This window comes from Vipera ursinii (assembly GCF_947247035.1).
Source record: "Vipera ursinii genome assembly, chromosome: 3".
Taxonomy (NCBI): Eukaryota; Metazoa; Chordata; class Lepidosauria; order Squamata; family Viperidae; genus Vipera; species Vipera ursinii.
This window is the reverse complement of record NC_139516.1, coordinates 23,441,010-23,456,831: the sequence shown is the minus strand read 5'-3', so window position 1 is coordinate 23,456,831 and position 15,822 is coordinate 23,441,010. Positions and strand designations below refer to the sequence as shown.

At 40.6% G+C, this 15,822-nt stretch overlaps 1 protein-coding gene across 2 annotated transcripts in view; it reads right to left on the bottom strand.

Annotated features, from left to right (window-relative positions):
• Positions 1 to 12,693, bottom strand: part of LOC310638086 (uncharacterized protein) — an 880,437-nt gene extending 867,744 nt beyond the window's left edge. Inside the window, exons 1-2 of one of the 2 annotated variants that reach the window (XM_083358835.1) lie at positions 11,650 to 12,693; positions 11,396 to 11,614 (exon numbers count right to left, since the gene is read on the bottom strand). In XM_083358835.1, coding sequence (XP_083214961.1) covers positions 11,790 to 12,668 — 879 coding nt within the window. In that variant the 5' untranslated portion in view covers positions 12,669 to 12,693 and the 3' untranslated portion in view covers positions 11,396 to 11,614; positions 11,650 to 11,789. Of the gene's footprint in view, positions 1 to 11,145; positions 11,615 to 11,649 lie in introns of those variants that run through there. The other variant, XM_083358834.1, reaches the window with a different exon arrangement.
• Between the last annotated feature and the right edge of the window lie 3,129 nt (positions 12,694 to 15,822).

Sequence of the window (15,822 nt, the reverse complement as noted above, 5' to 3'; positions counted from 1 at the left end):
CAATGGAGGTGCCATTTGGCTATATTCATATATGACCCAATTCTCTTAAAGTTGGAATATAAAATAGCCATTTATTACACCAAATTATTAGCCACTGCACCAGTCAAAGAAGACAATATCCACAGTAGTGGCATTTGTGTAGCATGCTTACCCATGATTAAATAAACATAGTCTACTCAATCTAATTCTCTTGGATTTGCAGAAGCTGCTGAGTTGTCATCCAACCCTATCTCAGGGTTTGCACAGAGATGTATGTTTAGTGTGATTAGTACACTAATATGTGATTGGCTAGTTTGTTCATCATTGTCTTGTACAAAAAGACATGACTTATGGGATATACTGGCTCAGTGAATGTTTTCTCCCTTAATTTTAATGAGGAACATTTGTCTTTGGGTAAAAATATCAAAGTGGCAGCTGTGACTGCAATTCAAACCTTGCCTAGTTTTAACATGCATTGCATGCATGATGCCTGTAAAAAAAGGGTGGGACTTTGACCACTCAGTCATACTGAATTTTTTGGCACTCCCCACCCAGATGTCTCTCATGTTATCCTTATTTCAAAGTCTGCACCTGGATCTTGTATCTTTCCTTGTATTTTTTAAAATCTCTTTCACAGATAATAAAGATTCTTTAATAAGAACAACTTGATCTTATAATCAATCTATAACCATTTTGTTAAGTTGGAGAAAAAAAAGTTTTTTGATATGGTCTCCGTCATTTCAGAGCTATCCTGTGGGATGAATTCTTCATTTTTCTGGAATTTCACATCTGATTTGACCAAAGTGAAAAAAAGTGTGTTGTATATTGTGAGATCACTTTATTATTATTTTATATAGGAAGCCAGCCTATAGCAGAAAAATGAACCCTTGTGCTTTGCAAGTTGGAAGATGACTTTCTACTCTAATAAAAGGGTGTTTTCCAACTGGCAGCCATTTTGTGAATGCAAGGCTTTCATGGCTATCATTTTGTGAATGCACTTATCACCTGCTGTCTAACTTCAAAATGTTCTCCCTGCTGGTAATGGCTGCTTTCCTCTGCTCCAGGTCTTAGGCATCGGCTTTCCCATCCCTCTGAGTCTTTTAATAGGAGTTTCAAGACTGTCTTTGACATCTTCTGTGTTCTGACTTTGGAGAGATCAGGTTGGCCAAGTGCTGCAATTTTTCAAAATTTATATTCTGTAACCCAAGGTGCTTAATTTTTTTTAATCCTCTTGAGCCAATAAAATCAATAAAAATGCAGCTGCAACTGTGTAAGAGAGAGACCATGAATGTTCCTGTATAATATGTGTGCAATTCAGCTGAGAAAAATAAACTTTTGGTCTAGTCCAGTTATGAAAGCAACGATGTCGCCTAAAAGCTATGTAAGACCAAAAAACATCATGTATTTGGAGGCTGAGGGGATGGGAGGAGCCGGATGGATTCAAAATCAGTGGGAATCATTGGGAAACATAATTGCTCTGGCTCCAGCTGTGATCTATCTGAGCAATATAAAGAGGCTGAGAATGTAGGGAATGCAGAGTAATTTGTAAAAGGTGTTTGGCTTCAATGTGAAAACAAGTTGCTTTTATAGTGAGCAGATGGCAGTTTCTCTGCTATTGAAACAATACTGAGATGATGGTGGTGATATTCATGTTTCTCTGTATTATTGTATTCTCTGATAATGGGAGATGTTTCCTATCATCTCAGTGCATGGAAACAGTTGGTATTGATGTAAATCTATTCTGCACCTACTCAGAATGGTTTTACATATCTATATATTGATTTATTCATTCAGATCTAATCTGAAGGGGTACCTATCAGAATTCCTTCCACAATGACAGCTATCCTTGACCAAGACTATGTTTCTGTCAAAGTGATCTACAACCCACTAATCAAATTTAAACAAATAAGCTTAACAAGCAAAAAAAATCACCCTATGAGCAAAACAATGCCATGACAGTTGTTCCCAACAGGTCCTGTTTCAGGAGTCATTCAGTTATCCATGTCGGGTGTATCCACCAGAGGGGGGTGATTATGTGTATTCAAGAGAAAAGATGGAGTTGAGGCTACACAATTGAAGCCCCACCTCTTTTACATATATTGCATATTTTAAATTCAAAGATAAGAAGGTACTTCAAAGCATGTAAATGCTCACTTTGAACCCATCTGCAACTCCTTAAACCAAATGAATCTCTCCCACCCACCCATCCCCACCCCAGGATTGTGCTGTTGATGCAGAAAAGATGCAGAGATTTTAACAGAATAACAAAATTAGGAGGGATCTTTGAGGTCATCTAGTCCCAACCCCCTGCACAAGCAAGAGATCCTATATACCAATATGGACAAATGGTTGTCCAATCTCTTTTAAAAAAAACCTCCAGTGATAGAGACCCACAATTTCTGAAAGCAAACTGTTCCACTGCTTGTTCTCAATGCCAGGAAATTTCTCCCTAGTTTTAATTGGTTCTCTCCTTGATTAGTTTCCATCTATTGCTTCTTGTCCTGCCTGTTGGTGCTTTGGGTAATAGTTTGACCCCTCTTCTTTGTGGCAGATTCTCAAATATTGGAACACTGCTATCATGTCATTTGGTCCTTCTTTCCATTAGACATACCCTATTCCCGCAACTGTTTTTTATGAATAATAATAATAATAATAATAATAATAATAATAATAATAATAATAATAACAACAACAACAACAATAATAATGAAGATGGAAGGGACCTTGAAGGTCATCTAGCCCAACCCTCTGCTCAGGCAGGAAACCCTATACCATTTCGGACAAATGGCTGTCCAGTCTCTTCTTAAAAACTTCCAATGTTGGAGCATTCACCGCTTCTGGAGGCAGGTTGTTCCACTGGTTAATTGTTCTAACTGTCAGGAAGTTTCATTCTATTCCTCTGTTTATGCAGCCTTGGATTGTATTGGCTTTTTGGGTGGTTGCAGCACACTGCTGGCTCATGAATGAACTTTTATTGTCAAAGTACAACCATGTATACATTGAGATTGGCTGTCTCCCTTCATGCCCCCCACCACAACTCACAGTGACAACAAACTCACCATCTTGTTACACCATGTGAGCTAATTTCACAACACACCGGCCTTGGAAATCAATCATACATAAAGTTATTTCCCGGTCAAGAGCCTGACAGCCCATGGATAGAAGCTGTTCTTCAGCCTGTGGGTACAGCTGGCTGTACTCCTGTATCGAGTAAAGAGGTACCGACCTTGGTGTGAATCGTCCCTGAGAATTTTCCTCACTCTTCCAAGGCAGTGAGCCCTGGCGATGTCATCCAAGGGACAGTCCATGATGTTTTGTGCTGTGCTCACCACCCTCTATACTTTTTCCCTATCCATTGCTGTCAGGCCAGCATACCAAACCACAATACAATGTGAGAGGACGCTCTCTATAGTAGACCGGTAAAAGAAGGTCATTAGCCGTTGTTCTACCCTGTTCTTCTGCAAGACCCTGAGGAAGTGGAGTCTCTGTTGGGCCTTTCTGGCCACCTGGGTTGTATTGACTTTCCAGGTAAGATCTTCACAGAGGTAGACTCCCAGGAATTTAAAGGAGGAAACTCTCTCCACACAGCCCCCCCTCCCGATGTAAAGTGGGGCAGGTTCCTCTCTTTTCTTCCGGAAGTCTAGCACCATCTCCTTTGTCTTGCTGATGTTCAGGTGCAAGTTGTTTGCTAGACACCATGAGGATAGTTGTTGTACCTCCACCCTGTACGCTGTTTCATCTCCACCTGTAATAAGACCCACTATGGTGGTATCATCTGCAAACTTAATTATCGCAGTAGATGGGTCAAACGATACACAATCGTATGTGTACAATGTGTACAGGTACGGGCTAAGCACGCAGCCCTGTGGCGAGCCCGTGCAAAGCTTCAGTGGGGTAGATAAAACAGACCTGACCCTCACTGTTTGTAGCCGGTCCCTTAGAAAGTCTTTAATCCAATAGCAGATGGAGGGGGGAAAATTCAAATCAGTCAGCTTTTCAATAAGGATGCTCAGCAGAATGGTGTTTAAGTGATTTAAGTGATTGTCCACTAGGACTCCAATAACCCTTTTGCAGTTACTGAAAATTGAACCAGGTTCCACCTAGTCTATAACTGTACATTTGATTTTTCTTGATTAAGTGTAAAACTTTATTTTTCTCACCATGGAATTTCATTTTGTTAGATAGCGCCCAGTGTTCACGTCTGTCCAGATCCTTCTGGATCTTGAGCCTACCTTCAGGGGTATTGGCTAGTCCTGCCAGCTTGGTGTCATCTGCAAATTTGATAAGTTCCCCATATCAATTATATAATTATGATGTTATTATTAATACCAGCTTGGTGTTGTCTACAAATTTGATAAGTTTTAGGAAAAAGGTAAGTACTTGCACATTTCTGCATTGTTCAAAAGACTTTCTGCTTTCAAATCTAAATACATATGTAGCCCTCTCAAAGAGACCAGAGGTAAATACTAATTCTTCTCTCAATGCTTCAGATTCAATCTTAATCAAGGAATCTTCCACATCTTAATATTGTAACTATGTTTTTAAATTATGTACTTATCATGTTCAGGCCATTTTGTTCAAGCAATCCCACAGTTACCAAAGGATTTCTGGCTGTAATTTTGTTCTGCTCTGCTCAAATTCTGCTCTGCTCAAATTCTGAGCTATGCTTAAAGTTCATGTTCTCACTTGCCCTTAAACTCACGGCCGTATCTCCAGTATGTTGCCCTTCATCAGACTGTGCATGAGATGGGCTGTGGTTATTTCTACACTAATGATGTACAATGTCTTCACAGCATCAAACCACCTTTGGGTGATGGATTTTCCAGTGACAGAAGATGAGACAAGAAGATGACAGATGACAGATGAGACAAGAAGTGGGAACCAAGTCAAGGAAATCTATCGATACTTTTTGTAACTTTGTCCTGGAGTAAGTAAACAAGCACAGTGGCATTTGCCAGCCTCATTAGTGTGGCAGAACAGAGATCAGCGGCAAGCAGCACACATTATACAGCCATATTTTTCTGCTGTTTTAAGGATTAGTGAAAACCTAGCATATTAACTGAGGAATACACATACACACAATTACTGTAGTATTTGACTTCCCAGTTACAATATGGCAAAGCCTAATAGATTCTGTTCATGAGATTGCTCTAGGATGGTGTTAAAATGAGAACCAAAGCACTACTTCAATCTGAAGCTACCTCAATCATAAGAACATGGCAGAAAAAAAAAGCCCGGGTGGCATGGTTATGTATGCATCAGAAAAGAGTTAGGCTCTAGGAACAGAAGCAATTGGGACAGTAAATTTTATGCTGGTATAATTTTTTGCCAGTTCAAGAGAGGATAGATAGTATTATAACTCAATAGTAGGAAAAAGCTCAGTCAGGAAGTCCTACATGAATGTTCCTTGGTGCAAATTTTCATTCTATATAATGCCTTTTTGTAGCTCAACTCATCTTGTTTCTGTTCTTTATAGTCTGTATTCTTATCTGCCAACATACTCACTAATAGAGACAGCCTGGGAAAGCAATCAAAACATGCTTTGTTTAAAAGAAATGAGACCAATATATCTTTTACTTATGTCATTCCCCCCAGCTGTAGTAGGATAAAAGAACTTGAATTTTCATCTAAGTCCATTAGTCAATTTGTTTCTTCCCCCATGACTTTTATGATTCACTAATTTTTTGATCCAATTTTTATCTTGTTTCTCAGTGGGCTTGCTTTCCAAGATAGGAAGAGCACAATGTGAAATAGTTGACAACAAGGCTCTGGGAAAGCTGTGGAATCTGAGGAATTTCCTAGTGGAATGGGCAGCAGCTGAAGTTTCCACTGTCTGGACCTCCATAATATGAAATGACAAGAAAATTTAACATCAGACTGACTTTGCTACTATGGAAAGCAGATGTCTATGTATTTTTCATTCGCTAGACTTTCCAACAAGGATGTCAGACTGTGGGAGGAAATCACCAATTTTGTGGGAGACTGGATTGTATTCATCCAGCAACCATCTTATTTATCTGTAAGCTGTTGTTGTTAAGTGGAGCGACTGTGATGGCAGTAGATGGCAGTAGATAAGGACAACATTGCATGTGGAGACACATGAATATAGCCCTGCTGTCTTAATGTTTTTGCAGATAGCATCATGAGGTTCCCAGCAGAAAGCATAATATGAGAGGGAGGCTTGATACTACACTTTTGGAAAAATATTTAGGATCAAGGCGTACAAATTGATTTAAATCTTCCCCAATACGTAAAACAGTTTAATATAACTTAATATAGTTTTCCATTGCCTTCTTCTGAAATATTTTTCAACTTTTTAGTCTAACCTTCATAATATTTGTGGGTGATCCCTCATCCAAGTACTCACCAGGTCTCAGTCTGCTTTGCTTTTTGAGGTCAGCTAGTTGCTCACATTCTGCCAACCTAGCAGTTCGAAAGCACGTAAAATGCAAGTAGAAAAATAGGGACCACTATGGTGGGAAGGTAACAGCGTTCCATGCGCCTTTGGCATCTAGTCATGCCGGCCACATGACCACAGAGATGACCTCGGACAAGCGCTGGCTCTTCGGCTTTGAAACGGAGATGAGCACCGGCCCCTAGAGTTGGAAACGACTAGCACGCATGTGCAGGGGAACCTTTACCTTTACCTAGTTGTTCACATCTAGTCCTATATACTTCCTGTTATCAGGTATTTAGTTGCTTATACATTTGTATCTCATGCTTTCTCCAGGAACTCAAAGCAGTGTATCTAGTGGCCTACTACCCACTATATTTTAAATGATTGTACAATACCTACAAATGTTAACTAAATGATATAGTAACCACTGTTAGTCTTTGCTTTGGTTCACCATCTTGTATTTTAGCCAACATTCCATAAAAAGAAGGTACAGTTAGATATCTCAATCATAACTCATAATTTGGTCTTCTGATGTTTGAATGAATGCATGCAGGGTTTCTACAATCTACATCAGGAAAAAAACCTGTATACAGATTGAACTGTATACAGTCTGGATCAGGAAAAGAACTCTTGGAGCAGAATATGAACTGCATTAGAGTCAAGTATTTACTAAACACAGAATACAATTACCACTAAGCACCACTACTGGAGCAGACAACACTGTTTACGGATATGGAATCTGATCTGAAGCTATTTGTTTTATGTGCTGACCTGAGATTTGTTTTGTATACTTCTAGCAGCGTAGAGAGGGGCAAAAAAGATGGAGGGAATAGAAGATGGAAACAAACAGGAACTAGCTATGACTCCTGACTCTTTTTTAAATACTACAAACATCTTCATCTGCAGCAAATTTAGAACAGAAAATTAAGTATTTCCTGCCTCAGTCATTTCTTGATGTGTTTAAGAATACATGAGAGGAAACAGGATAATTATACCGTAAATACGCAAATTGAACTGCATCTTACATTTCTCCATAAGCTCTCAAAAGGCAGGTGTTTTTTTCATCATAACTGTGGTTTTGTCAGTATGGGTCATACTTAATTGCAAACCAAGAAATATATCTTCCCTTTCTTGCAACATTATTGTAAAAACTCATGTTCAAGGTCCCCAGAACTCCTTTTTTGGACAAAAGTATTCAAAACAACAGACTAAACATGGAAGTCATAATGAAATATTGCTTTATAAGGTGATCAAATTCAGGATCCAATCAGTCGCCAGGATCAAAGATTTATTCTTCCAAGCTTTGGGGATTGGGCTAATGTTCTTGCAATCTGGTGGGATGAGAAGACCTGAACTCATTGGTAGCCTCACACTGCAATGAACAAGGATATGCATTCAATTTTACAGCTACTATGATTGTTGGCCATGCAAGGACAAAAATAGCCAGAGTAATGATTGAAACCTGGGAAATGGGCCCTTTATCAGTGAAAAGGAGTGCACATTTACCATCAGCTTATCAGGTACTTAGGAACTGAAAGCACAGCAGCACATCAACATCCTAATTAACAACTAAAAACTACAACCAGGCACCATATAGCTATAATGAGTAGAACAACCCAGTGCACATATTCTGGAGAAAGAAAGATTTCCTGATGATGGGCTCCAGCATAAGTCTGAAAGCTTGGAAGAATAAAACTTTGGTTCTGAAGACTGACTCAAATTGGATCTTGCAACATTATCTTGGAACACGTATATTTGCCTTCAATTGTGATCAAATTCAGCCAATGTTTAACAACTGTGTTTAACAATTGTAATCAGTGATATTTAAGATAACTGAATCAAAAGGAGAGTGATTTTGCAACTTTTTTGGCAGCACTGAAAATTGTGCTCCAAGAATCTTATGATTAATTTTTAATTAATTTTTCAAATAATTAAACAATATGATCAAATACTGATGACTATGGTAAATCTGTCCCAGATGGAGTAATTATACTGACTGCAATTTGGCAGATGCAAAACCAAAATATGGGAGATGTTTCTTTCACTGTTTCATTTTTTTTCTTTTCTGCTTCTTGTTCAAAGAACACATTTTCATCCCTATGTATGTTGACTTGACCTCAACAAAGACATAATTTCAGCAGAACATGGTGCACTTGATATAGTTATCCAAGCCTACTAAGAGAATAAAACAACAATTTTGGTACTTTTAATTCCTATGTGGAGTGTTTACATAGCCAAACACTACAAAGGTTATTAGCAGTTACAAAAACTGAAGCACATGGATTGATTTGTATATAGACACTGTGGTCATTTTTCAAAGTAGTGACTGATGGCATTTAGTGATCACTGAAAGGATGTAAAAACTCTTAAGTTGGCATAATGGTTGGATGATATTAGAAGACACTATAAATTACTAATGCAGAACTGACCTAAGTGGCAACATTTTGTGATAATTTATTTATTTATTTATTTTTTATTTTTATTTATTTTTATTTAATCCCATTTATATCCCGCCCTTCTCCGAAGACTCAGGGCGGCTTACAATTTTAAGCACAAACCAATGTGCTTAGCAATAGCCTTCATTCTATGTATATGCCTGCTTATTAGGGTTTTTGCCCCCCCGCCCCCCAAGCGGCATTATTACAAAGTCAACTTATTGCCCCCAACAATCTGGGTCCTCATTTTACCTACCTCGGAAGGATGGAAGGCTGAGTCAACCTTGAGCCTGGTGGGACGCGAACCTGCACTAATTGCAGGCAGCTGGTGTTACTTAAGGAGGCATTAGCCCACTGCTCCACCAAGGCAGTGTGTGTTCTACTATGTGTAGTGTTCTACTGCAACATGTTCCTGGAGCTTGGGAATTACACTGCATGTACTATGGAGAGAACATGTAGCATAACATTATTTAAAAAATCTCCCAAATTCCTCTGGAAGTAGATTTCTGGATAATACTAACAAAAAAAATATCTGTGGTGGATAGTATTTATCCTTCCTTCAAACACATCTGCAAAAGACTTAGAAATGATATTTTTTGTAAAGGTTTTAAAAATCTAGGAAAAAGCTCACCAGATTGGAAAAGAATGTGAAGAAAGCACTTATTTATATTCCACCTTTATTATTTTTACAAATGACTCAAGGCAGCGAACATATCCAACAGAGCTTCCTCCTTCTATTTTCCCCACAACAATAATCCTATGAATTGAGATGTCCTGAGAGTGACTAGCCCAAAGTCACCCAGCTGGCTTTCAGGGCTAAGGTGGGAATCAAACTCATGGTCTTTTGCTTTCTAGCCTGGTGCCTTAACCACTAGACCAGGGAAAGGCAATCTCAGCTCTTTTATGACTCATGGACTTCAACTCCCAGAATTCTGAGAGTTGAAGTCCATGAGTCATAAAAGAGCCGAAGTTGCCTACCCCTGCACTAGACCAAATTGGTTCTCCTACCTCTTAACTTACCTCTTTTACAACAAATATGCAACATTGCTGAGGGATCTGTTTGTATTTCATTTAACTTCTAAATATTTTGGTGAAACTTATGTCACTGCGTTTTTATGTGTTTGTCAGCTAAGCAGGTTGCAGTCTGCTCTTTGCCAGCTGTGCTGTTATCTTATCACTGTAACCATGGTGAGTGTCACATGTTCAACCATGTTTTGGTTTCATGTCTGGCTCTACCACCGTGTGCGCATGTCCAAACAATTTGGTTTTTTTCTTTTTTTCTTTCTCTCTGTGCTGTCTGGTGAGATAGAGCATGTAGTCAGTTAGGAGTCCTTCTTTGTTTTTCTGATTAAAGTTTTTACAGTAGAATATGTTTCGGGTTTTTTTTCTTTTACCTGTTGTGCACCATGCGTCAAATGAACCATGGTTCATCGACTTCTGATACAAAGTTGTTGATTTACTCCTTTGACATGGTAGCAGAGGATGGTTTGGTTTTTACTTTCAAGAGATGCTGATAAGCGTTCAGGCTATTAGTCAGTTAGTTAGGTCAGCGACTGAGGAACGCTGTGATTAATTACTGAAATATGCCGAAAAAGAAGAGCAGGAGGAAAGGCAAAAAGGAGGCTCATTATCAGTCTGATGAAGAGGAGGAGGCCATTTCACAGAGGCATCTTCCTTCAAGTTTACAGACGCCACTTGCTTCTGCCACGCGTCTTGGAGAAGAAGCTGCAGCCCCTGTCAATGATTTAAGGTCAGTCACATCATCTTCTGATTTTACAAGCTCTCAGACAGCCGCCCCAGAAAAAGTTCACACTCAAGGGGCCCATGCTGAATTTGAGTGGCTCGGTGCCAGACCTAAAGTTCCACTTAGGAAAGATGAAATTCATTATTCTCCTCTTAGCCCTGAAAAAACTCTGCATGAGAAGGCCGTGCAAAGTTATTTTGATCAAATTGAGGCATTTGAACAGGGGCTGCACCAGGCAAAAGCATATGCATCACTGATTAAGCAGCATAAGGGGGACTCTGCTGTGATTCACATCCCAGATTCCGCCATATTGCCTTCTTCTTCCAAGCCAAAGCCACTCCCACAAGTGGGTGTTGTGTCAGACGAAGGGAACAGAAAGCACCTGCATCACAGTCTCATGATGTTGTGCAGGATCAAATGACAAACAAGGCTACAGTGATGCCTGAATCTAATGTTTTTTTTTATTGAAAAGTTTTAAAATACAATTTTCCTTTAAAAAAAACCCCCTTCCCCCTCCCTCCTCCCCCCCTACCTCCCCTCCTCCCCCCTCCCTCCTCCCCCCCCTACCTCCCCCCTCCCCCCCTACTTCCCAGAGCTGAATACAAGGTATATATATATAAAAAAAGCAAACCTAAGCAACCATATACTAACAACTATAAATTCTAAAATCCATCACTCTCTAGCTTATATAGGATAAAACAAACCTTAACAATATTAAATATATGTATAAAAAAAACTAGAATAAGAAAAGGACACTCTCTAGCTTATATAGAATGGAACAAACCTTAATAGTATTAAATATATATTAAAGACAAAAAAAAGGAAAAAGAAGAAAAAAACCCCTCCTCAACCCTATACTTATCCTAAATAAACTCCATCCATTTTATCCATTCCATGATATAACATTCTTACAAATAATTTTCCAAATTAACCAAGGATCCCAAATCAAAAAACTTTAAAGTCAACTCTTCTGTAATCGGCCGTTCCTCTTCCAGTACCACATCTATAATTATTCCAAACACAAAAAAAAAAAAAAAAGATTGCAAACAAAACTTGAACCTTCATTTGAGAATCTTCTATATATTCCCCCAAACTTTAATCCAAAAAAGCTCACCCTTTCCACAGAACCACCAAATATAAAAATATATTGCGTCTACACCCAAATCTTTTCCCCCCTCCCCTACTTGACTACTTGACTATATCGTAAAAGTTCCATAGACTTCTGCGATTCCTGCTACTTTCTCTTCTTAGATCGTTTTGCAGCAGCACGCGTCACCCTCTGTTTTATAGATTCATCCGACGAGTTTGTATCTTGATCTCCTCCAACACCGTTGTCTTCTATCTGACCATCTTCGGCCTCTTGATGCACTCCTTCTCCAGATCCCTTTCCAGCTTCCAAAAGTGTTAATGGCGTTGCATTTAAAACATTATTGTAGAAATCACGCGCTTGCATCACACTAACCAAACGGTACTTTTTACCTTCGTGCGTCACCATCAACCCCACTGGGATCTCCCATCTGAACCTTATATCTCGCTGCTTGAGCTCTTGCACAAGAAATGTAAAATCCTTCCTTCTCCTTAGAATCTTTGGAGGAATTTCTTTTAAGACCAAAACTTCTTGATTAGCAATCATAACTTTAGTATCATAAGCAGCTTGTATAACTTCATCTCTAGTTTCCCTTTTTGCAAAATATACCACCACATCTCTAGGCAACTTTCTCTGTCTGGCAATCCATGAATTCACACGAAACACTTTGTCCATGCCTCCTTTTATTTCAGATGCTGGCTGTTTCAACACTATTTCAAAAGCCTCAGAAACCAGCTGCTTTAGATCTTCCTTAGTATTCTCCTTTAAGCCTCTAATTCTAATGGCAAACTGCATCTGGAAATATTGAGCAAGACACAGTTCCCTTTCCATTTTATTTTCATTCTCCAATACTTTTGCTTCTAATATAGCATTCTTTTGAGTCAAGTCTTCTAGCTTTTCCTCCAATTCTTCCACACACCGAGCCACTTTACACACTGAAGTCAAGATGTCTACCCTCATCGCTTTAAGCTTCTGTTCCATCCTCTCCTCCATTCTCTCCTCCAATTTCTCCAATTTCTCCTCCATCTGTGCAAATCTAATATTAATTGATTCCAAAATTACCTGGGTATGTTTTTCAAGAGCATCTTGTAAGTCCTTTGATATCAATACATCAGGAGGATGCAGCGCCTGCAATAATGATTGTTGCACGGGAGAAGTTCCAGCACTCCGAAGAGTTTTAGGGGGTGGTTTAGCCGCCATCTTTTACCAAATATGACGCACTTTCACTTCAGATTTGTAATCCAAAAAAGTCCATCAAGCTGGAGAGTAAAACATAGTAATCCTCTTTACCATTTCCTCTTGTATCGCTCTGCCTGCTCCTTTAAATCATAGTCATTCCTTCAGGCAGGGGTGGTCGCAGACGGCTGGCTCTGCTCCAAGAAATCAGGAGCAGAGGCGACGGCCAGCTGGGAGCAACCCAGGCTACGGGGGAGTTCAATCCTTCAGCCGCCCAAGCCATAAGCTCAGGCGGCCCTGGAGAACTCTACCCCTACCTGGGAGCTCGCCCCCTCCTCTTCTGAATCTAATGTTATAACACCATCTGCTGGTGAATCTGTTTTACAAGATAGAAATGAGTTACTATATGTACTACAGGGGCAAATACAGAGAATGCAGCACGCATTTTCACAGATGTCTATTAATCAATCATTGCTTCAAGCTACAACACCTCTTCGAGACGTTGTATCTGTACAAAAGCCAATCCATTCATCGGGAGCTCCAGCCCCTGATGGTGCTAGAATTCCTATTAATACTGCTACTATCCAGGTTCCTATCCCAGAGCACAGCAACATTCAGCCCAAGTGTTCTCAAATACAAAGGCCAGTGCCATCTGCAGGCCAACTTAATGTTTCAGCTCAAGCGCCAGCGCCTTCTGCTGGCCAGGGTGGAATTGCGGCTCTCAAGTACAGCCACAACCAGCACTGGTACCAGCAGCAGCAGCTTCAATGCAACTGCCGCAAGTCTTAGCACAGATGCTACCGGTGCCTCCTGCAGGTCAAGTCCGGATTGCACAACCTGCACAGCCAGTACTTCAAATGCATGTTCCTCACCAGGCATCTTCTGTTGTACCACTGGTTGGTGACTCGAAATTGAAGCGGTCAGGACAAAATTACAAGGCATGGGTCAGTGAAGTTGGACTTTTGCTCCACAGAGAAGGTACCCATTGCATGGTGTTTAGCCTTCCTGCCCAGCCATGGACCCCTGACATATGGGACTTAAATACTAAAGCATGCACAACATTATTGATGTCAATGGACACTGAACTGCAGCTCACTTTTTCACAAGATGCAACTGCCCAACAAATTTGGACTCAGTTAGAAGCATGCTATCGGCCTACATTGATTGAGTCTACAGGTGTGCTTTTGTCCAAGTTCCATGGTTCGAGATTGAAACCTGGTGAATGTATTGGAGACCATTTGACTAAAATGAATGGAATAAGAAAAGAACTGGGTGAAAAAGGCTATCCTATTGATGATTTTCAAATGATCAGCATTATTATTAACATTGAATTATGAATGGAAAGATGCTATTACCAAAATTAATCAAGTACCCATTACCCAACGTACGGTGGATCATGTATGCAGGATTTTAACTGAAGAAGAAGCACTTATGCAAGGTGCACCACATTTACGAGGACCACCTGCATCAAGAGCTCCAGCGAGGCGTCCCTTCCATGGAAGAGCCTACGTTCCAAGGATGCCAAGATGTTACATCTGCAATCATGTGGGACATGCCACCCGGGATTGTTCCCGATTCCCAGCGCCCGCCACATACCAGCCCAGAGGAACAGATTCCACAGGAGGCAGAGGTAGAGGCGGTCGACAAGGTCGTCGTGGTCCCAGGCATGATCCGCAAGCTCCACTTGCCACATTGGCCTTAACCAACAATCCACAACCTCAATCAGAGTATGACAAACAACTTCTTTGGACTTTGGACAGTGGAGCAGCATTACATGTTACCTATAGAAAAGAGCTTTATACAGAGATGCACAAGCCTGTACCTGAACTTCGTGAGCTTTACTCTTTTTCAAATCATCCTGTTCAGATCATGGGGAAAGGAACTGTTTATATTGAAGAGCTCGATGCATTTATTCCTGATGTTTATTATGTAACATCAGCAAATAGTAGTTTGCTTAGTCAGAGTCACTTGTCTAGGGTATCAAAACTCCAGGTCCAACATTGACGAACATGGCAGCTGTGCAAACGGGATGGCGGCGGTTTGGAGAGTGCGCGCGCACCTCTCCCAAGCCGCCGCTGTCCGGAGACCTGCCGACGGACGGTGGCAGCTTGGGAGAGGAGCGCGCGCACTCTCCAAACCGCCGCCATCCCGTTTGCACAGCTGCCGTGTTTGTCAATGTTTGACGAACACGGCAGGTCTCCGGATGGCGGCGGCTTGGGAGAGGTGTGCGCGCACTTTCCAAACCGCCGCCATCCCGTTTGCACAGCTTCCGCGTTCGTCCATGTTTGACGAACGCGGCAGGTCTCCGAACGGGACGGCGCGCACCTCTCCAAAGGGGAGACCCATCGCCGCGCAGGTGCCTCCCATTTTGCGCATGCGCAAAATGGTTTTTGCGCATGTGCATGAGTGGACGCACGCGCGCACGCACTTTTTGCGGCTCCCACTTTTTTGTTTCTGTGATGGAACCGGTTCTGAGTGGCTCTTTTCCTTTTTCCGGTTGCCGACCCCTGGCCTAAAGGGTAGCTGCTTTTAGATTTAAAAGCAAATTCTTACAAAAACATAACAGGAGCAGAAAATTGTCTTATAGAAAGAGGCAGTGGAATGATTGGGGTGAACAGGAAGGCTGGGGTATCTGCAAAGATTTTTGGCTCCAATAGCATTACACAAGGCCCTAAATCCTATTCCACTGTGGTCCTACCCCACTGTGTGATAGTTTTACATCATGACCTTTAGAGGCGCTGAAAAGTTTCATGCCCCTGCCCAAATATCTTGTAATAAGTATTATGGAAAGGGTAGTAGGTTTGCGGGAATGTATTCCATAAAATTAAAGAACCTTTAAGTTATTCAAGAAAAGGCAGCAGGACAAAAACAGTTGTTTTTTAAAAAGAAACAAAAAACCCTCCTTTTTCCAGGATAAAACTATGTACACCTATGTATTAGAAGATTCCTTCAAAATCCAAACTTTTATGGTATCTTTAGGGAAAAACCTATTTTAGCCTAGAAT